At 51.1% G+C, this 26208-nt stretch overlaps 10 protein-coding genes and 1 non-coding gene across 11 annotated transcripts; 7 read left to right on the top strand and 4 right to left on the bottom strand.

Moving 5' to 3' along the window:
* Nucleotides 1-351: 351 nt before the first annotated feature.
* On the top strand, nt 352-1692 carry UHO2_06560 (uncharacterized protein; the record flags this gene model as incomplete). The annotated part of the gene is made up of 2 exons (XM_041554976.1): nt 352-837; nt 943-1692. 2 exons carry the CDS (start codon nt 352-354, stop codon nt 1690-1692), a joined length of 1236 nt encoding a protein of 411 aa, XP_041410910.1.
* Nucleotides 1693-4693: 3001 nt separating this feature from the next.
* Nucleotides 4694-5911, top strand: UHO2_06561 (uncharacterized protein; the record flags this gene model as incomplete). The annotated part of the gene is made up of 1 exon (XM_041554977.1): nt 4694-5911. The coding sequence occupies one exon, from the start codon at nt 4694-4696 to the stop codon at nt 5909-5911; it is 1218 nt and encodes a 405-aa protein (XP_041410911.1).
* Nucleotides 5912-6635: 724 nt separating this feature from the next.
* UHO2_06562 (putative ARO7 - chorismate mutase) lies at nt 6636-7763 on the top strand (the record flags this gene model as incomplete). Its single annotated transcript, XM_041554978.1, has 4 exons — nt 6636-6892; nt 6975-7140; nt 7239-7320; nt 7402-7763. The coding sequence occupies 4 exons, from the start codon at nt 6636-6638 to the stop codon at nt 7761-7763; spliced, it is 867 nt and encodes a 288-aa protein (XP_041410912.1).
* A 249-nt stretch (nt 7764-8012) lies between these two features.
* Nucleotides 8013-8470, bottom strand: UHO2_06563 (uncharacterized protein; the record flags this gene model as incomplete). Its single annotated transcript, XM_041554979.1, has 2 exons — nt 8013-8357; nt 8468-8470. 2 exons carry the CDS (start codon nt 8468-8470, stop codon nt 8013-8015), a joined length of 348 nt encoding a protein of 115 aa, XP_041410913.1.
* Nucleotides 8471-9188: 718 nt separating this feature from the next.
* On the top strand, nt 9189-11495 carry UHO2_06564 (uncharacterized protein; the record flags this gene model as incomplete). Its single annotated transcript, XM_041554980.1, has 1 exon — nt 9189-11495. The coding sequence occupies one exon, from the start codon at nt 9189-9191 to the stop codon at nt 11493-11495; it is 2307 nt and encodes a 768-aa protein (XP_041410914.1).
* Nucleotides 11496-11671: 176 nt separating this feature from the next.
* Nucleotides 11672-11777, bottom strand: UHO2_10175. The gene has a single exon (XR_005960683.1). It is a non-coding gene; the product is annotated as a ribosomal RNA (ribosomal RNA).
* Nucleotides 11778-14243: 2466 nt separating this feature from the next.
* UHO2_06565 (uncharacterized protein) lies at nt 14244-16688 on the top strand (the record flags this gene model as incomplete). Its single annotated transcript, XM_041554981.1, has 1 exon — nt 14244-16688. The coding sequence occupies one exon, from the start codon at nt 14244-14246 to the stop codon at nt 16686-16688; it is 2445 nt and encodes an 814-aa protein (XP_041410915.1).
* A 419-nt stretch (nt 16689-17107) lies between these two features.
* On the top strand, nt 17108-17564 carry UHO2_06566 (uncharacterized protein; the record flags this gene model as incomplete). Its single annotated transcript, XM_041554982.1, has 2 exons — nt 17108-17198; nt 17287-17564. The coding sequence occupies 2 exons, from the start codon at nt 17108-17110 to the stop codon at nt 17562-17564; spliced, it is 369 nt and encodes a 122-aa protein (XP_041410916.1).
* Nucleotides 17565-17877: 313 nt separating this feature from the next.
* Nucleotides 17878-18514, bottom strand: UHO2_06567 (uncharacterized protein; the record flags this gene model as incomplete). Its single annotated transcript, XM_041554983.1, has 2 exons — nt 17878-18249; nt 18407-18514. The coding sequence occupies 2 exons, from the start codon at nt 18512-18514 to the stop codon at nt 17878-17880; spliced, it is 480 nt and encodes a 159-aa protein (XP_041410917.1).
* A 332-nt stretch (nt 18515-18846) lies between these two features.
* Nucleotides 18847-23379, top strand: UHO2_06568 (uncharacterized protein; the record flags this gene model as incomplete). Its single annotated transcript, XM_041554984.1, has 1 exon — nt 18847-23379. The coding sequence occupies one exon, from the start codon at nt 18847-18849 to the stop codon at nt 23377-23379; it is 4533 nt and encodes a 1510-aa protein (XP_041410918.1).
* A 394-nt stretch (nt 23380-23773) lies between these two features.
* Nucleotides 23774-24661, bottom strand: UHO2_06569 (uncharacterized protein; the record flags this gene model as incomplete). The annotated part of the gene is made up of 1 exon (XM_041554985.1): nt 23774-24661. One exon carries the CDS (start codon nt 24659-24661, stop codon nt 23774-23776), a length of 888 nt encoding a protein of 295 aa, XP_041410919.1.
* Between the last annotated feature and the right edge of the window lie 1547 nt (nt 24662-26208).

Genomic DNA, 26208 nt, shown 5'->3' on the forward strand with positions numbered 1-26208 from the left:
GCGGAAAGGACATGTGTGTGTTGAAGTTTGGTCCCGATAACTGGCGATCGGGTAGATCTGAGTACGATGTCACTGCTAGTTTTAGATAGAAACAAATATACTCAATTGACTAAAGGGGGTATCAAAGTTTTTGCATTTTTAAAAACCCGGGTTTTTTCAAGAGCACATTTTTCAAAAAAACGCAAAAGCTTACATAAGCTCTGCAAAGGGAAAAAAAAAACCGCATTTTCAAAAATGCAGCTCAGGAGGTGCATTTGCGAAAACACGGTTTTTTTATCACTCCACATCTTCTCTCCTTTTCTCAATCTCATCGCACTTTTGCTTACTCCCTCTTCCTTGCGCTCATTCAACATGACCTCCTCCACTGATGATTCTGGTGACATCTCTGCAGAGTTGTTATGCCAGTCCACTACACCTACAAGCTCTGCAACTCAGACCAAAAGCATGCCTGCACTGTCTCAATCTGGTTCTACAAGTGCTCCTGACATCCACACTTCCTGTCCAACTCGAGCCTCTAGATCTGCCACAGGCAAGAAGAACTTGACATGGTCGGGTGCCAATGTTCTTCACCTTGTCACAATCCTCTACAACAACAACTCCTACCAGCACACTCTGCTGCCATCTCGAGAATCGGCTGAGAGTGATCCAGCCCTCAAACTTCACAAACATCCCATTTTTCGGGATATCTCCAAGATGATTTTCCCAGGTGCATCTGTCGATCCCAATTGCATCAAGTCCAAGCTGAGGTGGCTGCTAGAGACATACTACAGGGAGAAGAAGAAGCTTTCACCCACTGGAGCTGGTACACTGCTGGAGGACATGGATGCATCCAACCCAGTAAGTTTTGGTGATCTTCGTTGCTTGCAATAGTATGCTTGGATGCTGATTCATACTTTCAATTTTAAACAGTCCTACATATCTCGCATTGCCCTGTCAACAAAGTATGCTTGGTTTGAAAGGATGCACGAGATGATGAATGGCCGATTCAATGCTGATCCTGCAGCACTTATCACAACTCCCAGTCTTGACTTCACCAGTGATGACAAGCCTGACATGCCTTCAAATGGCACAGCTGACATACCCATGGATATTTGTGGCAGCGAGCTGTATGATCACAGCACTCACGGCTGTGGTTTGCCTCCTATTCTTGACTTGATCGAACCCACCAACCCCCTGGCTGCTGTTGCATCCACTTCTGGTGCATCCTTTGCTGGCGCTGGTGATGATGACATCTTTAACACACCTTCATCTCCACCTTTGCAGGCTCAACCACCTTCCTCCACTGCTGGCGGTTTGGATGTCTCTGATTCCACCTCTTCTCAATCTTCAGCCCAGCTCTCTCCCAGCACCAAGCACAAGCGAGGTGCCCTTGATCACAAGCATGACACACTTGCTGAAGCTTTCTATCATTCTTCCATTGATACCCTTCAGATCTGCCTGCAGCTTGAACAGGAATGCACCAGACACAAGAAAATACTGGAGGCTGAGCATACCAAGCGCAAGGAGATGCACCTGCATCACAAGAGGGAGGAGAAAGAGCACAATGAATGTGTTTGCACATGTGATCATGAAATGGTGATGGAGATGGTGCGCCTCCTTGCTTCTCAGGCCAGCATCAAACAGGATGCTTGTCAGAACACCAGCAACAACAACAACAACATGGACTCTTCATTCAATTTTCCTGTCTTGTAGCATTACATGTACTATCATCTGGTCTCAATGCAAAGTCATTTCTGAGTGTTTTTCTGTAGAGTGCAAGTATGAGGTGAATAAAAATGCTGTGCAGCACAGTCACATAATGAGCTCAAAAGCATTTAAACAAAAAATTTCACTCTCACACCTCTTCCATTACTACCACCACTCCACTCTGCAACCTTTCAGCATCACTCTTGCTGCCATCCCCCCTCTCCATCCCCCCTCTCCATCCCCCCTCTCCATCCCCCCTCTCCATCCCCCCTCTCCATCCCCCCTCTCCATCCCCCCTCTCCATGCTCCCTCTCCAACTCCCTTCCTCCTTCCAGCCATGGTGTGCTACAGCAACAAGCAAGTAATTCTCAATGACATTGTCTGCACTCTCGAGCTCTCTATACCTGCGGAGGTCATCCAAAACACCGACAGAGTGCAGCACTCCTGCAGCACTGACATCAACAACTTGGATGATGATGGCGACCCAATTCCACTCTCATGACACCTTGTCTGCTTGTACACTTTCATATGCAAGCAAAGGTACACAATCACACATTGCACTCCTCTTGGCCATGCCAATAAGCTTATCCACCTTCTCAACAGGTACAAATCAAGCAATCATAGGATGTATCATGGACTTGTTTGTATGTTGCCTGAAGCATTCAACAATCTTGCCATCTGACTCCAGCAAACAGAGGCTTTCCGGTGGAACTACAGCAGCTCAGGTGTGATGTCTCTCAACAAAGTGCAAGAGATTCTTTCAGTGGCTCTGTACAGACTCAGCCATTCTGGAAATGGAGGTGGTGAACGTGATGCTGCTTTGCAATGTGGTTGCGGTGTTGGGAGCATTGTTGGATACACCAATCACACAGTCGCTGGCCTCCTCGAGCTAAACAACGAGGTCATGCAGTTTGCTTCAGAGGGAGAGAGACAACATGCTTCTGCCTGGGTGCGCAATACAACTGGGGTTGAAGAGTGGGGTAAGGGCTGGCTTGTGGTGGATGGCACACACATCCCTCTTGCCTGGAAGCCAGGAGTGCTCAGTTGAGAGCACTTCTGCTACAAAGGCTTCCACAGCATCAATGTAGCACTGGTGATCCTGCCACACTCACTGCGGATTGTCGAATCAGTTGTTGGACAGCCTGGCAGTGTTCAGGATTCGAAGGTTTGGGCCTCAGGCAGCAACATCCTGAAGAAGCCTCGCCTGTACCTTGATGATGGTGAGTTCATCTGGGTTGATGGTGGATATGGCCATTCTGCCTTCACAGTTGGACCATTCTCTCACATTGCTGCTGACAAGAGTCGAGACCTTCGACACTTCAACTACATGCTCTCTTGAGTCCGAGTACAAGTCGAACATGCCATTGCATACCTGAAGAACCACTTCCAGTGCCTTACAGGCTATCGTGGTAACATCTACCATTTCAAGGACCACATCACTGCTGCCGAGACGATCCAAGCCTGCATTGTTGCCCACACCTTTGCAAGTCAATATGACCATCCTGCTGATATTGCCGACCTGCTGTTGCCCTCTTTCTCTGAGGATGAGGTGAGTGAGGTTGTTCAAAGCCTCCAACTTGATGCCAGTGATACACAAGAGCTCAGGAGGACAAGACGCACAAATCAGCAGGAATACAAACTGGATCTTGCCACTGCAACACAAGGAATGTCACAGTATGCAGTGTCAAGACTTCGAAGTTCTGCTGCACATGATCTTCAAGAGGGTTTGTTCCAGGTGCTGTTCAGATCCACTGGGCGCAATGAGGAAGACACTACTGCATTGTCTCAATGTCATGAGAGGACTACTGTGGACTACATTGCCATGACTCAAAGCACATCAGCTCGGAGACAGGAGCAAGTTTTGACACAACCATTCTTGATCTGACAGGCACTCTCTCTTCTTCTGTTCAATACAATTCTTCTCACCACCATATGAAACATTACATTGAGTGCATTGTGTGAAGAGGAAAGCAAGATATAAGCAAGCAATGGGTAATAGCGATGAGAGTGACAAGTAACATGACCACTGTTAGGTTATGCATTTTATCGGCTGTATGATTTCATTGCAATTTTGGAAACCCACTTTTCCTTGGGGGGGGTTCAAATTCCCTCCAAAAACACGCTCTCGAAAAAACCCGCGTTTTTAAAATCGCAAAAACTTTGATACCCCCTTAAGTGAACATGGCGAGAGCCTAGCGCTCCCAGCTTGATATATATATACATAAGAGCGGCACATGCCAAATATGGGAGTTGCTATAGTTAATGATCCAGCCTGACAATGAGCAGGACTTGGATGTACCCGATCTCTAGTGAGACCGGTTATCCTCGATCTCTGATCAAATCGGTCATCTAATCGGATCGGCCCTGCCTGATCTCCGATCAGGTCGGCTTCGCGTCGTCCTTTAGCGTCACACTGGATCGTCATTTTCAGCAGTGTGTGCGTTTGTGCGCCTGTGTTGGTCTGAAGTGCGCGCGTCTTTCCCACGATAGCAAGTGCATTTCTGCCGCTCTCCCGTCTCTGTGCAGTTTGACAGTCTCAGGAACATGTCACCCTGCCAAATGCAAGAGCCGGAATGTGAGAGATGTCGATCAAACATTGCTACCCATGGGCGTGCCTGTGTCACGTGTTGCTGTCTCAAAAGTTCAAGTGACTGGAGAAGTGTTGGTCTTTGTGAACACGCCGAAGCCTCCACACAGACACAGTGTCACACTCACTGTGGCGCCGGCAAGATCACTGAAGCTCAGACAGCTGACTCTTCTTCCTTGTCGACTCAACGCAGACTGCATTCTGCTCATCTAGCTTCACCTCTGCGAATACAAACAGGGTCGTCTGAAACTACGCAGCAACACTTTGTCCATCAGCTTCGGTCGCCTTTGATGTCAAGCTGGCTCACCTTTCGATAGAACGTTGGATCGTCCTCTTTAGCATCCCTCAGCTCACAAGGACTAAAGCGAACCCCCTTCATATCTAGAGCCACAAGAAGAAGTCACAGAGAAACGTCCAAAGATGACAGACTCGCACCTGGATGCGGGGACGGTGCGCTCAGCAGAAACTGCAGTAGCCTCGTCAGCAGCATCGGAGGCGGGACCCTCTAGGCTGACACTGCGGTCCGACAAGCAAGACGATGGCACCGACACAGTCGAGGATGCTCCCGTGATAGGATTTTCCATCAAATACCAAGGCTCGATGCTCTCCGCAAGGTTGGCCGAAGATGAGACGGTGGGTGACCTGAAGGCGATTCTCTTCTCGATGACCGATGTCCCGCCAGAAAGCCAGAAGCTGCTAGGCATGGTCAAAGGCAAGCAGCCAAGCGATGGCACTCTGCTAGGCACCATTCCATATGCACCCGCAGCGCTAAGAGCCCGCCCCACTGCGTCCAAGGCAGAGTCTACCACCAAAGACACTGCAGCTGAAGCAGATCAGGCATGCAAGCTCACTGTCCAGTTCACGCTACTTGGCACACCAGAGGCCGGTCGCTTCAAAGACCAAGCCGCGCCGACTTCACTTTCAAGCGATCAAGTAGATGTCAACGAAGATCTCGATTACCTCGACCTCCCCAAAGCTGAAGAACCAAAGCTCAAGCCACACCAAGATCCCAAATACCGTGCAAAGCTGGAAAAGACAATCCAGCGCTTCTCCGACTTTCCCATCATCAATCCACCCAGACCCGGCAAGAAGCTGCTCGTGCTCGATCTCGATTATTGCATTGCGGACACCAAACGCTTGTTGGACCCTAACTTGCCAGCGTCTCTAGCCGCGCGACCCGGATTGCACGAGATGCTCAAGGCTGTCTACCCCTACTACGACATCTGTGTATGGTCGCAGACGTCGTGGCGCTGGCTCGAAGTCAAGCTGATCGAACTCAACATGCTAGGAAATCCGGACTACAGCATCTCGTTTGTCATCGACCGTACACCCATGTTCAAGATCCAATCGAAAGCAGGAACACACGAAGTCAAGGCACTCGAATTTATCTGGCGAAGGTGGCCCGATGTCTACGGACCACACAATACGATCCACATTGACGATCTGAGCCGCAACTTTGCCATGAACCCTCGCAACGGGCTAAAGATCAAGCCATACAAGGACTCGCCCAACTTCGATACCGAGTTCATCGGACTTCGCAGATACCTGTTGCAATTGGCACATCCAAGCGTGATCGACTTTACCAAGTACGAGCACATGCGCAATGCTTGGAAGCATTTCCAAGGGCCAACGGTGTGAATGCAGGCCTTCTGACTCGAGCGAAAGTCGCGTAAGAACCGCAACCCGAACCGCAACCCGATTGCCGCTGCATTGTCATAGCAAGGATGCTATTCCGACGCAGTCATCGTCGTCCCACCGCTGTTCAAAACAACTCATTCCACAACATAGCAAAACATTCAACGTCCTGACCATCGGTGTCAACCAGGTGGCAGGACTGTATGTGAGACGTGAGCTTCATGTCTGAAAGTATGGCGGTCTGATGGTCAATGGCGTGATGAGTGTAATGGTGGGCGCAGCAAGGGATGGTGGGGTGGCCAAGACGAAGAAACATGATTCGGTTAGTAGCAAAGCCGAGTCTGCGCTTGCTGCGTTATTTTGAGGCGCAATTCTAAAAAACAGCCGCTGAAAGCGCCAGAAGACTGGAAAGCTTTCTTCGAGTGCTTGGACCATCGCTTTCGGTCAATCGGACCCCTCTTTTTCCTCACACCCTTTCCCATCACAACACACCACGTCACCCACGGACTCACGACTCAGCATTCTCGGACTCGAATCTGGCCTGCCGAAAGCCTTCTTTCGAGCCCACCTTTTAGCACACTCTCTTACTCACTCGAGACTCGCAGGCATACAAAAGCGACCTTTCGGACCCCTTAGATCCCTTCTCTCTTCCTGCTCTTAACACCCGTCGCCAGCAAAAAAAAAAAAAAAAAAAAAAAAAAGATAGGCGATGAACAGTCACAGCAACATGCATACGCTCGACATTCACTCTGCTACTACAGAAGAGATTCTTTCTCTTGAAAACATCCGTGCCGTTCTCATTCGACTCGAAGAGACCATCATCTATCAACTCATCGAACGCGCGCAATTCGCACGCAATGCGAAATGCTACCTCCCCGATGGGTTTCCAGAATTGAAGGAGAGAGAAGGTTGGAATAGCTCTTGGCTTGCTTGGTTTTTGAAGGAGACGGAAAGTACACATGCAAAAGTGCGCCGTTTTGAAGCGTAAGTCACTCGATTCCTACAGTGTCTTTTGCATGAATGACTCGCTGATCTGATTTGCATTCTGTATCGTGCATTGAAACAGCCCGGACGAGTACCCATTCACAGACCCAAAGCTGTTGCCCAAGCCAATCTTGGCACCGGTGACATACCCAGAGCTGCTGTGGAAGCATTCGGTCAATGTCAATGATCAGATTCTCAAGTTTTACGTCGACCAAATCATTCCAGACATTACAAAGACACTTGGTGAGGTGAGTCATCTCTTTTTGCTCGATGCTGATCTTGTTGATCTCTTTCTAGTGCTGACCTTTTATCTCTCTTGCCATACTGGTGGTGCAACAAATGAAAGAACGCGGATGACGGACACTACGGCTCCTCAGCCATTCGAGACATGGAAGTCCTTTCAGCTCTCAGTCGTCGAATTCATTTCGGTAAGTTCCGCTTCTCTTTCAGTTCTCGCTCGTTCAACAACTCACACTTGACCCTCTTCTCCTTTGTGTTGGTGTTGGCAGGAATGTTCGTCTCCGAGTCCAAATTTCGCGCCGAACCAGCGGCATTCATCCCACACATCCTCAACCCTAATCGAGAAGCACTTGCTGGACTCATCACAAAACCTGCTGTTGAAGCTGCCCTTCTGGTACGGCTCGCAGAGAAAGCGAAAGTGTATGGTCAAGATATGGATCGACCAGGTGCGAATGTGGAGGAGAGGGAAAAAGAACGAAAGATTGAGGTGGACACGGTGGTGCGCATCTACAAGACATTCGTTATTCCGCTGACGAAGGAGGTCGAGGTGGATTACCTTTTGACCAGGTTGGATGGCGTACCGCAGGAGAAGATCGATGAGATGATCAAGAGTGATAAGTTTGTAAACTAGGCTAAGATGCATTGAAATTCAAGGGAAGCATGGTGATTTCAAAATGTCTGATCGATGCCGTACTGCTGAACCTTGCTGCTGAGACAAGTGGGCGTTCATGTATTTCTCCCAAGGAACCTTTCGTGTACACTCCATTCAGCACAAACTGCAACCCAGGGAAGAATGGAATCAAAGAGTCGTAGCTACCCGATCCAAGTACTATTTACAACAAACAGAACCATATTCACAATCTACCACCTAGCCTCCTTCTCAATGCTTCGGAGGGGGATAACCATACTGACCACCTTGCGGCGGACCGTATCCGTACTGCTGTGGTTGTTGCGGGTGACCCTGATGACCACCGAATCCTCCACCTGCTACCTGTGGTTGGAATCCACCGTCCTGTGGAGACTGCCATTGACAAATGTTGCAGAAGAAGACATGCTTTGTCTTCATAGGGATCAAAGGGATCCAGCAGAGTTCGAACCAGGTTCGTGCTTTGGCTTGAACAACCTGGGCGTTGTTGCATCGAGGACAGACACGTGCTGTGCCATCTCCTTCTTGTTTCATTTTGGTGGGGCAGCCGAAGATGACTGGGATGAAGAAGCAGAAGTCCTAAAATTCGAGGGAAAGCAGTGCAGAGGAGAAAAAGGAGAGAAAGGGGGGTCAGCCAGTAGAACGATTGACAACGCAACGCAATGATGGGTGCGGGAGAGGAGACTTACCATTTTGGGCTAGATCTATGCTTTGAGAAATATCGATGAGTGTGAGTTAGGCTGATGAATGGCAATCTTCCAGGTTTGGTTCCAGGTATGCGATCGATGGTCTGGTGGCGTGGTATATATGCAGATGTAGCTTGTACGCTCGTGCGTGTGGGTGGCGAACAAGGTGTGATGATTGCGATGAGGAAAGTTGTGAAGATGGGATCAGATAAGTTGTATTAAAGCCGAGAGCAAGGGTCGGCATCTCTGGGACACAGCCGCAAACCTCCACACTCCTCTTCTTGCTCTCACAGCCAAATTTCCCCTCTCAGCGCCTGCCGTATAACGCCGTTCTTGGCATGCTCAGAATTAGCGACAGCTGTGTTGTCTGGATCGTGAAATCGGGGTTCCTAATCGGGACCCGACTTTATTCTCGGCAGTCGGACACAGCAGCTAATGCTCTTCTGTTTTTCCTTTTTTCCTTTTTTCTTTTTTCTTTTCCTGCTCTATCTTTTGCTGCATTGTTTGCTATCGAAGAATTTGTGGGACAGGGTTCAGGATCTTCTCAAGACTTGCTCACCACACTACCCAGACGATACCGCCGTTACTGACGACAACAGCATAGCATCGGATTCTGACAAGAGGAAGGCGAAATCAAGGGTCTGTATACAGGCAGATAGTCCCCCTAAACCACTTAGCATCTGATTAACTTCATCATCACAAAGACCCCTTTGCAAGTCAGTGCATGGCCTTCTCCTCCACCACACGAGCGATCGTTCAAGGCCCATTCGCCAATTCGCTCCTCACCACAACCACCCGAATCTCCCATCTGGAGGCAAGGAAGTACAGCAGTATGGCACCGACACCGATCTTGCTCGCTCCGGAGCGTGCTCGAGCTTCTGGCATCATCCTAGCCGACCATGAATCAGCTTTTCGCGAGAACTCGGCCACGATCGTAATGCCTTCCGCTGAAGCTGCCTTCCTTAACCCCGTGCAAGAGTTCAACCGTGATCTCTCGACGCTCGCGATCCGCACTTGGAGCGAGAGACTGGATGCTGAGAAGAAAGCAAGAATTGTTCGAGCAGCACAACGCAAGACTGCAACGGCGGGGAAGGGCAAGTCGAAACGGAAGGGGGAATTGGCTGCGAATGGATGCACCAGTGCAGAGAAGCCTGCTGTAGGGGAGGGACAACCTGATGCTAAGAAGGCACGTGTTGATGAGAATGGTGCCAGCGCTTCGGGCTCCGCTGCTACTGTTGCCGGGGAAAGGGCACAAGTGGAAGCGATCCTGAGTGCAGTTGTGCCGGCAACATCTGCCGAAGAGGAATGTCGAAGCTACAAATTCACTCTGTTGGAAGCGCTAAGTGCAACGGGACTTCGAAGTATTCGATACGCTAAAGAGATTCCCTTGCTGCGATGGGTGCTGGCGAATGATCTTTCACCCACTGCTGTGGAGGCGATGAAGCGGAATGTTGCACTCAACTTCCCACCTGATCGTCCAGTGGATGAATGGATCGTCTCTGAACTGAACGGAAACAAAGCCGGGAGCGAGGCGGAAGAGAGTGAAGACAGCGAGGCTATGGACGAAGATGCTCTTGCGGAGAGGGAGGACGAAGCACGTGCACGAGCACAAGCACAAGCACAAGCACAAGCACAAGCACAAGCACAAGCACAAGCACAAGCACAAGCACAAGCACAAGCACAAGCACAAGCACAAGCTGCTGCTGAAGCATCCGAGCCCAATCATGACACTACCACTGCAACAGAACAAAGCGAGGCAGCAACAACAACAGCACCGTCCTCTGCCGAGCCCGCAAAAAAGCCAGAAGCATGGACCGCAACTGCAGCAATCCACCCCGACTGCAAAGTGAAACTCAATGCCGGCGATGCCATCACGCTGATGTACACGCATCGCGAACCCAACAAACGATTCGACGTTGTCGATCTCGACCCCTACGGCTCCGCGGCTCCCTTCATCGACGGAGGAGTCCAATCCGTTGCCGATGGTGGACTCCTTTGCGTCACTTGCACGGATCTTGCAGTGCTCGCAGGTCACAACTACCCGGAAAAGTGCTACTCTCAATACGGAGGTGTATCGGTCAAAGCCGAATTCTCACACGAGGTTGCCCTCCGACTTGTGCTGCACACCCTTGCCACTTCAGCTGCACGATACGGACGATACATCCAACCAATGCTGAGTCTTTCGATTGATTTCTACCTTCGCACTTTCGTCCGAGTTTGGACTGGACCGGTGGAAGTTAAGAAGGTTGCATCTAAGGCTGGTACTGTCTACGTCTGCACTCATTGTCAAGATTTTCATGTGCAAAAGTTCGGTCGGGCTACGCAAACGACCAAGAGAGGCAAGACTGGTCAGACCAACATCAACTACCGTTACAACTCAGCTCAGGGACCACCCGTAGGCGAAGGATGCAATGAGTGCGGGAATAGGATGCATCTCGGTGGACCAATGTGGTTGGGCGATTTGCACGATGCTGAATTCTGTCAATCCATGCTCTCCAACCTGGATGGCAACCCGTCCGCTTTCCACACCAGTGCCCGGATCCGAGGTATGGTGAGTCTAGCAGGACAAGAGCTATCGGGAACGGAGTCAATGTTTTACTTTACCCCACCCAAAGCATCGGGATTGTTGCACTGCGTTTCTCCACCGTTGGATAAGATGGTCAGTGCGTTGATTTCGGCTGGGTTTAAAGTGAGCAGATCCCATGCTGCTGCTGGGTCGTTAAAGACGAATGCGAAGAGGGCGGATGTGTTCGATGTGCTGAGATATTGGGTGAAGACGCAGCATCCGGTAAAGATGGAGAATATGAAAGAGAACGATCCGGCGAGAGTGCTGTTGGCCAAGGAGCCAAAGAGAGAGTACGAGTTTGATAACACAAAGTCGGAAGAGGTTTTGAGGGCGTTGGGTGCTCAGGAGAAGTTGGTTAGGTATCAGAACAATCCACTGCCGAATTGGGGGCCGGGAACGGCGGCAAAGGGTCATAAGGGGAAGAAGAAGAGGAATTTGCGCCCGGATGATTTGTCGAGTGTGTGATCATTGGCAATCGATCTGTAGTCTCATGATCATGATGGTAATCAAGATGCATTCACTCTCAATCCTGTCGACATAGGTAAGAGACCATGTTGGCGAGTGCTATGATTGAGAACGTGGTTGATATCAGTGAGGTTGATCTGCAAGCAAAAGAGAAGCTAGGGTGAGAAAGAGAAAAGGAACTGCAGCAGCGGCGTGGTCCCCCACCGCAGTACTGACTAGGCGATACCTTGCTTCACTTGACAGATCGGACGGGATGCGGTGCTGTCAAGGATCTATGGAGGCAGGTGAGAGACTTTGCTTCAGTAGAGATTATATATTTGCCTTGTCTTGACAACTTCAACACAGCGTCAGGATAGACGGAGTCGATGCCATCAGATGGTGGTTTTGATACTCGGACGAGTGTGGGCCTCACAACAGGGATTGTGTATGCGTCAGCATGAAGCGCAGGGTCGACTTTGGTCCACGCTGCCAAGTCTTGGCACCTCTGTGTGTGCATCTGGTGATCACATTCTCTGCTGTATGGCTGCCAAGCCTTTCACGGAAAGATGAGTGTGGTGGTGCAAAAAGGGCTTGGCGCATCTCGGAAGGATTGCCTGTCGCCCCTTTGCTCCCCGCTCTGTCTTGCACTTTGCGATGTGTCTCCGCGCTCGAGCTTTGATTGGGACGAATGTATAGATGAGATAGTGATATAGCTGGGAAATTGATGATGCTGCGAAGAGTGTGAGGGCATTTCGTTTGGCAGGCACCTTCTCAAGAGAGTGGTCCAAAGCTCATTCAGCTAAATCGACTTGAGACACGCCTTTTAGCTCCTCAGACTGACAAACCCAACCCGTATCCGAGAAAAACACGAGGGCGGGACAGGCGGTAAGGAAAGCGGCGGTCACACGCCAAGCCCACGCTAGCGCCCTTTTATTTTGTATTTTGTATTTTGTATTTTGTATTTTTCTATTTTGTATTTTGTATTTTGTATTTTGTATTTTGTATTTTGTATTTTGTATTTTGTATTTTGTATTTTGTATTTTGTATTTTGTATTTTGTATTTTGTATTTTGTATTTTGTATATTGTATATTGTATATTGTATTTTATTTTCGTCTTTTCGTTGCTTTCTAATTGGACGGAAAGGCACAAGAACACCGGGAGTCGGGACAGCGAGCAGATCTGATTTGTGGATACAAAGACCTGTTTGCTCTCTGGCTTGGCTTTGCTTTCGAGCTCAAATACAAATCGAGGCTATCAATGTTTAGAGCCCAGGTCACGTTCCCTATTGCGAATGAAATGTATTCAAATTAAGAATTGCAAGGAAAAGAGGCTTGGCGTAAATGCAAAGTTGCCTACGGTTCAAACAGCTACAGGGCTTGGCATGGTCACGGTTCAACGTTTCCTTAGACTCGGCCCACGCCCCCTTTGGGCAAAAAGAGGCGCGAATTTGCTTGGCTTGCATTGGTGCGTGTGGGCTTGAGCTCCTTGGTTCCCGCCCGCCCCTTCTCTGGCACTTGCTTTCCGGCATTCAAGCCGCCGCTCCGCCTTTTTTTTTTTTTTTCTTCTTTTTTTTTCTTTCTTTTTTTCTTTCCTTTTTTCTTTCCTTTTTTTTTTCTTTTGCCTTTCAGCCCTCTGTCTCATGTGCTTCTGCGCATTCCGCGACATGTCAAGTTTGAATTTCCGGCGGTGTCTCCCTGTTCCGTCTTTGACTAGGGATACGGAGGTTTGCAACTTCATCTCTTGTACAAGGCGACAAAGAAGGCCTCGGTTTGCTTTGTGAGACAAGAGCTTGTGTACTGCGTTCTTGTTGGCCGTGTGAGATTGAATGGTGCAATGCAACGAGCAACACACATTCGCAAACACCGTCAGTCTTGGCTCAGGCTTTGATTTCTTGGCTGAAATGATCAAGTCAAGTGTGTGCCAAGTGTCATGAGTGTCGATGTGCTGCTCATCCTCCCGTTCTTGGCATTTTCCTTTCTTGCATTTGGGCTTTGGCTTCCTTCGCTCTAATGCCCTCGTCCTTCCATCCGCCTTGTGAGGTCTCCGCATCTCTCCTAAGCTCCTCTGGCCTCCTCCTTTGTTGCCTGGCCTTTGAGTTGCGAGTCAGTGATGGTTGCCCTTCTCGCCCTTCTCGCCCTCTCGCTTGTGCCCATGTGATCTCGCCTTCTCTCTCTCTCTCTCTCTTCTCATGCCCCGTCTGGCCCTTATCCCCACTTCGGTGTCCGATTGTCTCGTTCAGGCACCAGCTTAGGCGGTCAGAAGGTGGGACAACCCGTCGGTCCAAAACTCAGCTGAATGCTTGGCATTTTAGACACCTACCTTCTCCCTCCGTCGCTTCGCCTCCTTTGGCTTGCCTTCCGCCGCCGCCTCATCCTGTCCGCCGCTGTCGTTGCCTCTTTCTGCTCTCCTCATTCCCGCTTCCTCTGCTCGATCTGCCCAAGTCTTGGCATTGTTCCCTCGTGGTCAACGCTCCGATCGTATATAGCCCTTTCCCAAATCTCGCCTTTCCCCACCCCTCTATCCCTCTCCTTCCCCTTTGACCATTACCATCGTCCATCGGTATCCTCCTCGTCCTTGTCCTTCCGCCGCCCTTTTCCACATTTGATACAAGACAACAGTAGCAGCAGCTTTGGCTTGCTCCCCTTCTTCACGCTCCCTTCTCCACGCTCCCTTCTCCACGCTCCCCCCACTTCAAACGCACCTGGCACTCGAGCATTTATTTGCATCTAGCTTATCACACTCAGATAAACTCATCAGGAGCTCCCAACATGTCCAGACCACACTCCACCTACCACAACTCGTCATGGCCATCTAGCAGCGATCAGCACCGTGCTCCTTCCAACCACCACCACCACCACCACCACCACCACCATCAACAGCAGCAGCAACAACACATGGCTCACTCTGCATACTCTGCTTCCGCAGGGCCTTCCACCTACCGTGCACTCTCTGGTCCTTCCCACCCTCACTCGGAACCACGGCCTCGCCGAAGTGCCAACGCCGGTTCTTCCACCTCGCCCTTGCCACCCACCTTCGCATCGCCAGCACCTGTCCCATCCAGTCAGCCTGAGCAGCCCATCATCCGCACCACCCACATCACTGCCGACGGCACCACCATCTACGCTGCCACTGGCCGCAAGCGCAAGCGTCTCCAAAAGGCTTGTGTTGCTTGCCACAAGGCCAAGCGTCGCTGCGATGGTGGTCTTCCTTGTTCCAACTGTGACTTCTCCGGTCGCACTTGTTGCTACTCGGATGCCAACGGCAAGATGGTTCTCCCCACTGCTCGTGTCGCTAATGAAGGTGGCCAGTCCAGTACCGCTCTCAGCCCTGGCGCTCACTCTGGTGCTACTCTTCGCCCCACTGAAGGCTTGACACCAGCATACAGCGGTGCCCCATATGCCCCCGCCCCAAGTGGCAGCGACGTCTCTGGCCGCGTTCGTGCCAACACCCTCAGCTCCAAGTCCAGCCCCCAGTCTCTGGGCACCATCAGCTCCCGTCTCGAAGGTCTCCTCACCATCGACAATGTTGCACCTGAGCGCAGGAGAGATCTCATCAGCATCTTCTTCTCCCAGATTCACCCTTTCAGCTCTGTCATGGACGAGATCTCGTTCCTTCGTGATCTCTCCACCTCCGAGGTGCCCGCTTACTTGTTGATGGCCATGTTTGCTCTCTCTGCTCGCTACGAGCAGGGCATTAGTGAGGCTGAGCGCGAGCGTCGCTTCTCCCACGGCGAGGCTTTCGCCCGCTCGGCTCGTCGCATGCTTCAGGAAGAGGATCAGGATGGCTTCACCCTTCTCGACCGTCCGGACGTCGACCTTGCTATGACGCTCTGCTTCCTTGCTGCACATGAGCTTGGCATGGGCCGCATCCAGCGTGCACTCTCCTTCTCCAACGATGCAGTCCGCATCATTGCCACCCTTCGCCTTGCTGAGGGCCACCTCCCTCCTGCCCGCAAGAACGGCTACGCTCATGACTCGTTCTCGTCGTCATCCTGGCCTCGTCGCGCTACCTGCGAGCGCCTCGTTCTTCTTGCCTGGACCCTCGACATGACCATTTCTGCGCTTGCTACCCAGCCTTCCATGGTTCGTCGCTCTGATGTCCTTGCCGCTGCTCGCAAGTTTGGCACCTCCGGTGATGAGACTCGCGACGACGTCACCAACTCATTCGCTCGTCTTGCCGAGATCGCCACTGTCTTCGGCCTGGTCCTTGACGCCAACGAGCCTTGCAGCAAGGGTGAGGATGCTCTCCAGTCCTGGGCTGCCGCGCTCGTTGTCGAGCACAAGTTTGATGACTACAACATGAAGTCGGCCAGCCGTCTTCTTGAGGAGCCTGAGGCTAGCGCCGCCTCTCACCGTGCCTGGTTCTGGGCTCAGATGCACCTTGTCGCTGAGTGCTCTGTCTTTCTCATGCAGGCTCGCCGTGCTGGTGGCCCCCAGGGAGACCGAGGTCAGCAGAAGGCAGCCCTTGACAACATCCACTTGATCTTGTCCGTGCTCAGCATCACTGGTCGTCGCAACCTCTTTGCCTTCCCTGCCTTGCTCATTTGCACTCAGTACAGCCGACCTAGCCCTGACGCTTCGCGATGGTGGACTACCGCTCGTCAGTGCTGGAACTTGGCCGAGCACCATATTGCCGAAGCCGCTCGGTTTTTTGTCCGACCCAGCAATGACGCACCTTCCCCAGGCAGCGGTAGTCCTTCCGCAGCAGGTGCAACAGAGTCATTGACGCTTCCTCGTCTCTCGAGCTCTTCCATCGGTAGCAGCTCTGGTCGAGCCGGCGCTCCTGCTTCTTTGCCTTCGATCTCTAGATTGCCTCTTCCATCTCTGCGTCTCTCGCCTCCTCTCTCTGCTCCCATCAGGGACTCTGAGCTGCGTCGCTCCCCCGAAAGCACAAAGATCGAGGCTGCTGCATCCTGGCGTTCTGCGTCGTCGGATGCTGGTGCTCGCTACAACCGATCATCCATTGGTGGTAAGAGCGAAGATGGTTCCGACGGTAGCAGTCCCGACTCTTCCTCGATCTCTCCCAGGTCTGCACCTATGGAGATCGGTGCGGACGAGTACCTGCCTGTGATCGCAAGCACTGCTGCTCACGGAGGCTCCCGCTCTCCTCCTATGGTCTCGGCAAACACTTTTGCAAAGGACCCAAGGAACTCTTGGTCACCGATCACTTCGTTGAGGGGTGACAAGAGGACTGTTTCGGCTATCTCTAGCTAAAACCTCATCGCTGTAGTTCATTTTAGTTGTCATCTATCCTCTCAAGCATAGCATAGCAATGCATGATTGTAGTACACAGCCTTTCTCTATTTCTTTTGTCCGAATGTGTGCGTCGCTGCTTGTTTGTGTGCCATATAGTGTAGTGAGGTAGTGAGTCAAGTGGACAGGGGGGTTCATATCGGAAATCCTACCAAGTCAGAGTGTGATGTTCTTTTGTTTGCAACTCGGTGTCTCAGGGTCTATTGGTGCGTCCTTCCGTCGGTTAAGCGAGTTTGCCGTCGGTACTAACCCCAAGTCTCACTACTCGATTAGCCGTATAACGTCTTTGCGCTTCTAACCACCATCACCAGCCCCTTGAAACTCACTCCCACTGTCCTCTCTCACCCAGCACCGACACCTATTCCCCTATTCTTTCAAACATGGCCGACGGATTAGGATTGCTCCTTTTCGGACTCGGAAACTGTTGTGCCCAGATTGCCACACAGCTCTCTTATACCATTTGCAACAACCGTAAGCACCCAACCCCTTCCCCACCTTTCCCCTTTTCCCGCCATCCCCGCTAACATTCTTTTATCCTTTTGGATTTGTGGAAATGCAGGCACGTACGGTGCCGACTCCACATGCGCAGACAACTGTTGTAGATTCAACTGTTGCTGGAAACAAGGTGCTCTACCGGTCGAAGATTATCCTATCGCAAACAGTGACGCTGAGCATAGGACGCGGAAGATGGATGAAGGAAAGAAGGGGGTAAACGAGGCGGAAAGGCTGCCGAAATATGAGGCTACGTCACAGATGTCTGCTGCGCCAGCGGTAGCGGCGACGGCAACGGCAACGGCAGCGGTGACAGAGGAGAACAAAACAACAACAGGCGCTTAGGAAGAAGCGGATTGTCCTGATTGCGCAGATCTCTGCTGTATGGCTTTGGAGCTGTGCGGTGTTTGCGATTGGACTCCACGGCACAACCCACGATCAGCGCATGCTATTGCGGCTCAATTCACCCACAAACCTGTTTATATATTCACAAAACCTATACCCATCTCTCAATGTACTGTACATAACATATCTTTCTCAATGTTACGGATCACACAACGTCCACTTTGCGGTTGCTTGCTCCACAAACGCACCTTCCTACGAAGAGTCTTTCTTTCGTGCACCGATCCAATGTCTATATTCTACTCTAGTATACGATTCAACCAACATATTTAGTGTGACTCCCTTTTACAACCACCCTATCATCCTCCCCCGTTTCCCTCCCACCCTGTTTCCTTGCCTTGATCTCAACATGGATAAATGCCAAATTCCTTCCGACCTTACTACTTGTACCCTTGATCAACAACAGATCGCCCTCTTTCGCAGCACCAACATACGTCACATGGATATCGACACTGACACCGCGGTTCTTGAAACGATCAGGCGAAGTGGAAGCAATGACGATGCCTCCGATCCAATCGATAATGGTTGCCGAAGTGGAGCCATGGAGGATGGATTTGCTGTTCATGAGAGTTTTTGAGACTGGAACTTGTGCTTCGATGAGGCCGGGGGAGACGTGGATGATTGTTAGCTGTAAGGGGGCCAAGGAAGGGGACCAAGGAAGGGGACCAAGGAAGGGGACCAAGGAAGGGGACCAAGGAAGGGGGTTCGGAGGAAGGATGAGCGTTAGTAGGGGCACTTCTGGCGTCTAAATAATAGAGGGGAGAAGGGGGTAAGGGGAAGCTTACATCGGAAAGCAAGTATTTGTAGATGGGATTGTTGTCGAGAACTTGCTGTTGGAGTTCGTTGATCATTTTCAGTGTGACCACGCCCTCTGCGGAGGCGTTTGAAGCCATCTTGTCTTCGTAATTCTTTTGAGTAGGTCTTAATGATGGAGTGTCAAGGGAGAAAAGGAATGAAGTGAGACACAAGAAGAAGTAGTGTTGGTGTTGGTCTTTTCGGTGCAAAGCGGATTTCGGCTTGCCCCACATCGAGTGCAAGCAACCCAAAAATCAGTGTTGCACTTGCAGAGTTGGGCAGACAGACCCTTGACAAAATCTAACATCCTCAACAGTTCGGGTCTCGGAATTGCTCCTCCACCACGAGAAGAACCCTTTGAACGCTGTTGAACCCTTCTTTTGCCCTTCACTTCCCTTTCCGAACGCATACTAGCCGCCCATGAGCAAGGATGTTCTCCTCAACAGCAGGCCCATTCTCACAACCGGGCCCAAACACTTCTACCGCTTCGACACCATTCCAACGCCTTAAACCAATCTGTGTCGAACTTCTCTCGCTAACCTCTCGAACCCCTTCCCATACCTCGACACAACAAACTATCGCTTGCTTGCGACGGCTGAAATCAACCCTCCATACCCTTCTCTCCGCATCTGCCACCACTGGCCCCTCTTCACACCACGCATCAGCTTCTCGCCTAGTATCGCAAGATGAAGATCCCACCCTACCACCTTCGCTAATCAACTACGTCTTCTATCCGCTCTCAGAGCTCATTTCCTCCGCGCCCAAGGGTCTCACGAGTCTACCCGATTCGGTAGTAGAAGGTGTACTACAAGTGCTAGCGCTGCTATGTAGTCGATGGTGGAATGCATTGTCGGCAAACGACGGTGGTGGGAAGGGGTGGCAGATTTGGTGCGATTTGGTGATTCTTTCGAGTTCCGTGCTGGCTGAACCTGGCAAAGCTGGTGGAGAGGCAAAGGGAACAAGTAGCGATGAAGCAAAGCTTGCAGCATTAAAGGTGCTGACTGAGCTGCTATCGCCCCGCTTCAAAGTGTCGCAACCGGCAGGAAAGGAGAAGAAGAGGGAGGAGGAAGGATGGGAATGGGACGGCATCTCAGATCTGCCATCTTTGGACGACGTTCCCACACAGCCAGACTTGGATGCAGAGGAGCCAAGCAAGGGCAAGGAGATACTAGAGGCACATATGGAGTTGCTCTTCCCAACATCGGGTCACCTAGCATACGTAACGTCAGAAAGAGTCGCAAAAGGAGCACTAAGTTTTGTCCTCTTTTCCTGTTTTGCGATCGCAGAATCGTCGCAGGAGACAACGGAGGTGAGGACGGCTGCAATGCGCGTTGCGAAGGATGCATTGTTGGTCTGGATCGGCGGTACGTGTCCGCTTCCCTCCAGATTTACCTTGGAGGATTCGTGGCTCGAGGTTTCGCCGCTACACTGCGTCCACCTCCCCAGCTCACCAGATAAGGAGGCGGCGAGAAAGGCATCAGCTATGCGATTACGTCCGCTTCTACCAGGCATAACATCCTCCCTGACACGTCTCGCCACAAGCCGGTTAAAGTCGCAACCTGAAGCAAGGAAGCAAAAGCCTACACCGAGCGCTGTGGTGGCAGAGAGCATCTCAATGCTCGGCGACTTGCTAAGAGCGACGCTGGCGGATGAGTGTCTTTCTGAAGTGCTCAGCAATGACGTCGTCCATCTCAGTCGCAGTACTGCCGGAGAGAGTGCTGAGGTCAAGGTTACAAGTTTGGAAGATTTCGCACATTTCGACACACTCTCAGAGACAGGGTCCCAAACCGCAACCCCCGACGAAGCACCACAACCGACACCCACCCCAACCGACAAAGCTGACAAGGAAGTGCAATGGACACTCTCAACCCTAGCACAAGTGCATCTGGCGCTGAAAACATTCTCTTCCCTGACCAGCCCCTCTCTCGCCGGCACATCCCTACCCTCTTCCACCCATTCAACCGTGCAGGTTTCTATGCTGCGGCTCTCTATCCTCCTTCTCACCCACTGCTCACGGTCGTTTGGATGGCTAGACACTCAGCTGCAAGCCATGGCTCGACTTGACGCGACCAACACGAATACTACGGATAGAGGGAAGAGTATAGAGACAATCCTAACGTGGATTGTTGATCTTGCCTCAAGCCATAACTCCGCTCCTACGGTCCGAAACGCTAAACTGTCATTTGAAGCTCTGCAAAAAGGTGGAAGTGAGTTCGAGGCCAGGCTGAGAGATGGGTCTGCGCTGTGGAACATCCTTATTGCTGCGCTGGAGAGGCTGCCGGCGGTGGTTGGTGCACATGACGACGTGGCCGTTTCGAGGTTGGTGCTGAGGGTGAGCACTCTTCTGAGCTTGCTGTCAGAGCAGTCTAGCGCAATGGATCTCGCTAGGATCGCTATGATAGCAAACGATGTTCAGGTATCTTCATTCCGACTTCTGCGCCCGCTCAAAGTCGAACAGCTCACCTACACCAAAGATCCAACCCCTGACAACACTAACCCTATTTGGCGCCTACAACCGTCGTTTGCAGGTTTGGAGAGCAGCACATCTCGTCAATTCTCTCAGATGTTTTGCGATCTTGGACGCTCATTGGCGCTGTCTTTGCTCGCTCAGATCAAATGCAATCCCACCATCACCATGAAGAAGGGAAAAGCGAGGGATGCGTTTGGGATGATCACCACGCTCATCACTCGAGCTGGTCAGCTGCGGTCAATCAGAGCGGATCACAATAATGCTGGGAGAGAGCAGAGTGCTGTATGTCTAGTAGTAGCAGCTGACATGGCACGAGGTGTAGCAACGGTGTTAGATAACATGCAACTAGGTGGTGGAGAGGTAGGAAGGCAGATGAGGAAAGTTGCGCATAGCTTGGGGAAGCGGGTGTTTGGGTTAGTTATGGATATTTTGGATGGTGATGCTGAAGAAGCTTCCTCCTCCTTTCCCGGTCCCTCCGCGCCAGAACAGGAAACGCAAGCCAAACCTTCTAACGACCTTACAACACGAACAGGCGCAGACCAGGTAGAGTCTTTGGTAGAAAATGTAAAAGGCATATCACTTTACCCCACCAACCTTTCCTCCTCCACCCCCAGTCGCCTGGGTCCTGTGCTCGACCTAGCTTTCGTCCGTTGCGCCGATCTCACTCGCCCCAACTCCACCCCCAGTACACAGCTTAGTGTACAACAAAGACACAGACAAGCGCAAAAAGAACTAGACCTCTCCAACTCTCTCCTCTTCTCCCTCCTCTCCTCATCATCGAGACTGCTAGGACAATCATTCCGACCCTTACTCCAGCGTGGAGCATATCCGCTTATCTCAGCCATCTCCATTTCCTCCACTCCCATCTCCGGTCTTGTACAGCAAGCGTCATCAGCAGCGATGCAGGATATTGCATTTAACACGGCCTACGGTGATGTTAAGAATTGTTTGCTTGATCATGCAGATTACATTCTCGGTTCTGCTTGTCAGAGGCTAATTGGGGGATTGGATGAGGAGCTGCGGTCTTTTGCTTCGGAGGGGGTTGGAGAGAGGAAAGGTGGGGGGGTGGTTGTGCCGTTGGTGTCGGCACAAAGAGCGCCGTTTGTGCTGGTGGAAATGATCAGAGTATTGGGTAGCGAAGTGGTGCCGATGGTGGAGGATGCGATTGATGAAGTGCTGGATGCGTTAGATAGTTTCCATTCGCATGGAGGGGTGAGTGATGGATTGTTGGGTGTGTTGGGTGGGATTATGGAGTGTATGGCTGCTGAGCAGTCCACCCAGATCCCCACACCCCGTGCATCGCTTCTCGAGAACGGAGGGGGAGAAAGGGGAGAGGTGGAAGACTTCAAATCATGGCTAGCTGCCCGAAGAGAGGACTCGAAAGCTTTTGATGACGTTCCTCCAACTTCAGACGGGAATAAGGGAAGGAAAGAGGATGAAGAGGAGGATAAGCCGACAAAAAGTCAACAAGTTTCAGCAACAATTTTAACCAAATCGACCTTCTTCCTCACTTCACCCTCCCCCTCACTCCGCATTCGAGTCCTCCATCTTCTACGACATGGTATTCTAACGCTTGCTCCTCAATCACGTACAGCGGAGCTTCTGCCAATAATCAACAGCGCTTGGCCTTTTGTTATGACCCGTCTAGGCACTCCCTATTCCACCTCTACCTCCCCTTTGGGCTCGAGGTTGGTGCCGATTATCGATCTCACCCCAACAGCAATAGGTGCGAGGGTAAGAGAGGGAGATGCGAGGTGGTTTGAAAAGATGGAGAAGGAGATGGTGGAAAAAGATGTAGGAGTTTGGGTGGCAGCAGCAAAGTATGTTGAGGCTGCGGTGGAATGGGTACCTGATTTTGTCAGGAAGCGGGTGTTGGATGATGCTTGGCCGAGGTTTGAGGTGCTATTGAGGTTGATGAAGAGGTTTGATCCTCGGTATCACCATTCCTCACCTCAACCTCGTGGCCAAACTTGCCAGCTGAACGGTAGCGAGAGACCAGCGTTGCTCACATCGGAACCAAGCCCAACCTCAAACGCGGGCCTCATCTCAGGCCTAACCCCAGTCAGCACCCACAAAGCCAAAAGGAACCACATCCATACGCACAGCGAACACCCATTCATCCATCCCTCAATAACCACCCTGCCCGCCCAACTCACGCTCTGCATCATCACCACCCTCACTTCTATCGTCCGCCATTTGGGCTCTCACATGCCAGACGACGTAGCGTGGGCAATCACCACCCATTCTTCCTTTTTGGAAGCACTGGATGCTAGACAGCCACCAGGGCTGGTCAGAGCCGCAGAAGAGCTGTATTGCGAGCTGCGGAAGAGGAATGATGAGGCTACGAAGTGGGCTTTACAATGCGCATTCCCTCACGTGAAGGTCGGAGCGGAGTCAGGGTTGGAAAGGAGAGAGGCAATTCCGTGCTTTATGGCTCAAGCTAGAATTCAGGTGCATGGCGCGACTATGCACTGTGTTTTGGAGGGAATGTGAACAGTGCGATTGCGATGGTGGTGGTACATTGGGAAATGATGGTGCAGGACGCGGCGATGACGACTGTGGATGCGCTTATGCGATGATACGGGTGCAGAAACGCGAATGCTGATACAGTAATGCAAGTGGAATTGTGAGCATGCGATGATGCGAATGCTAGGCTATAGCGATAGATGAAGATGCTTTCGAACGAAGTGTGTGTGTTGAGAACATGTTTTGGCGAAGCTTGCGAGGTTTGGGAGTGTATGCCGGGTTTGATTTGCTCAGATTGCTTCGACCGACAGATGCGACAAGCGCGACTGGACCGTGATGACGATACTGAACAAGAATGCTTGTTGAGGAACGCATAATAGAGGGATGGTGCCAGTTGTCGGTCTTGGTGTTTGCCGGTAACTTATAAGGCGTCGATCGGCGTCGAATCGACTGCAGGAAGGAGGTCCTGCTTCAAGTGATGCTCCTCCTTAGCCTGCTCATGTCTAGCTTTGTGGTCGGCCGCAGCGTCAGACTCCCCCGCTTCGTTGGTCTTCATCGGCATCTCCGGACTCGCAGACTTAACCGCAGATCCCTCTCCATGATCTTCCTGAACCTTGACGGCACCTTGCGAAGCCTTGAGATGGGTCGCATCCTCGCCACCCTCCTTCTCGACCTTGACTCTCCCTTCTTGGCGTCTTACCGGCTTATGTACCGCACAAAGGTCAGGCTTCCTCACATCATCCTCGATAGCAACGAGATAGTCTTCCTCCTCGCAAGTGCAGATCGAGAGAATCTCGGGCGTGCCGCGCTCACCCCGTGTATGGTAGTGATGTTTCTCGTCTGACTCATCGGAAAGCTGAGAGGGAGTGCGGATGATGTTGGTCGAGACATGGTCGCTGGGGAGTCGCCCGTAAGTCTTGGGTGGCTGGAGCAGCTCCCCTTCCGCTGGCTCTTTCTTCAGCTCATGAGCTTCTTCGCCCTTGACAATCTGTCCGGTGAGCATCTGAGCAGCTGAGCATCGCTGCTGATAGCAAGAGATGACTGCGTCTTCATCGGTCATCAGAAGAAGAACAAATTGGGCATATTCGAGTAAGGCCCAGGTGAGAGCAGCAAGCATCAGCATCGAAAATGGCCAATTAGAAGAAGCGGCTGCAGGAGCGCGTTGCTTCACAGCAGGCTCTCCAGAAATTAGTGGCTCCGAGTCATGGGCATGGGTCAGAGTGAACGCAAAGGCAAGCAGGACGGAGGGCAGGATTAGAAAAAGGCGAAGACGCCTGGCGACGGAGGTAGTGGAATCGGCGATCCACATGATGTTCGCTGAGAGCTCGTCGGAGCCGAGTGGTGTGAGGTTCAGTTCAGGGTCAATCGGAATGCTCGTTGGGATCAAGATGGCTCGTGAGGGGGCCTGGCTGGTGATGTATGGATCAGGAGCGGCAATGACAATGGAAGAGGCGGTGGTGGCAGCAATGATGGATGGGCCCCGATGCGTTCGCTCGATGTGGCAAGGCGAGCCGGAAGAAAGAGGAGACGTCTTGGTTTGGAGACAAGAGACAAGAGCCAGAAGGCCAAAATTTGAAACACTTTCCAAAAAAAGCAGTAGAAGAGAAATTCGAATGAATCATCGGCGCAGCAAAATCGTCAAGAACAATGATGAGATGGAAATCGGGCCAGACCCATAGATGAGAAAAAGGTGGATCGCACGGGTCCCAATGACTGGCGATCAGTGAGAGTCAGAGCACAATGTCACTGCTGTTTTAGGACAGAAACATGTATACTCAATTGACTAAGAAAAGGAATGTGGCAGGAGCCTCAAGCTCCCCACATGATATATATATAAACTGGGTGGCACTTGCTGGACATGGGTACATCCTACTTCATGACAAGATCTGACAATGAGTGGGACTAGGTTGTACCTGATCCTTGATCTCCAATTAGTTTGTCCTTTGCCCAATCCCCCTTGTAGCTGTTTATGTCACTCCATATCATCACACTGGATTGTTTCTTTCAGTACCCCCTCTCAATCCAGTATGTGCTTCTAATGCTAATAGTCTGAACATTTGACAAAGGTGTGTGAGCATTGGTGCCACAAGTGGTTTAGTGAGGAGGTCAGCCAAGTTTTCACTGCTCTGGACCAGAGCAATCATAAGTTGTCAACTTGCAATCTTGTCTTGTAAGAAGAAGTGGGCAATATCAATGTGTTTCGTCCTCTTGAAGTGTGTCAGGGCTCGCATGCCAGAAACCTGAAATCTGTAGTAGAATTAGAACTACTACCAATTTTATTGAGATCTGTGGTAAACAGCTGTCTATTATTATTCTTGTCGAGAACTGTCATAGAAGGCCTCTATGACTTTTCTCACTCAAATATGTGATAGGGTGATTGCTATTGCAGGTTTTGACTGACCTCTGTGGACACTCCATCCAAAGGTAGCTCAGCACAATCAATAACAATAGATGTATTGTGATGACACCAAGGTCTGGTGTGAGTGATGTTGTTAACACTGACACAAGTGTCCAGTGTGTTGACTGAGTGCTTGAAGTGATCCCCAAGCCATAGTGGACAACTGCCTTTGGTTCTAATGATCGAGAGAGCCAGACTGCAGTATGAACCACCTTCAGAATGTCAATTGATGTCAATGAGTGGTGAAACAACACATGTGCTATGTAGAAGCAATGCTCTGCAATTGCTACTGTTGATGGAAATACTAATGCATACTTATGTGAAGCTATAACTAGTAATGTATGGTGTAGAGTGGATGGAGCTCCACTCAACAGCTATGATGAAGAGCAAGGTTATATAACCATTCTTGCAATGTCACCATGCAACATTGCACCCTACTCTGGAATGTCTCTTTGGCA

The sequence above is a fragment of the Ustilago hordei genome (genome assembly GCF_900519145.1).
Source record: "Ustilago hordei strain Uho2 genome assembly, contig: UHO2_contig_19, whole genome shotgun sequence".
In the NCBI taxonomy this organism is placed as follows: Eukaryota; Fungi; Basidiomycota; class Ustilaginomycetes; order Ustilaginales; family Ustilaginaceae; genus Ustilago; species Ustilago hordei.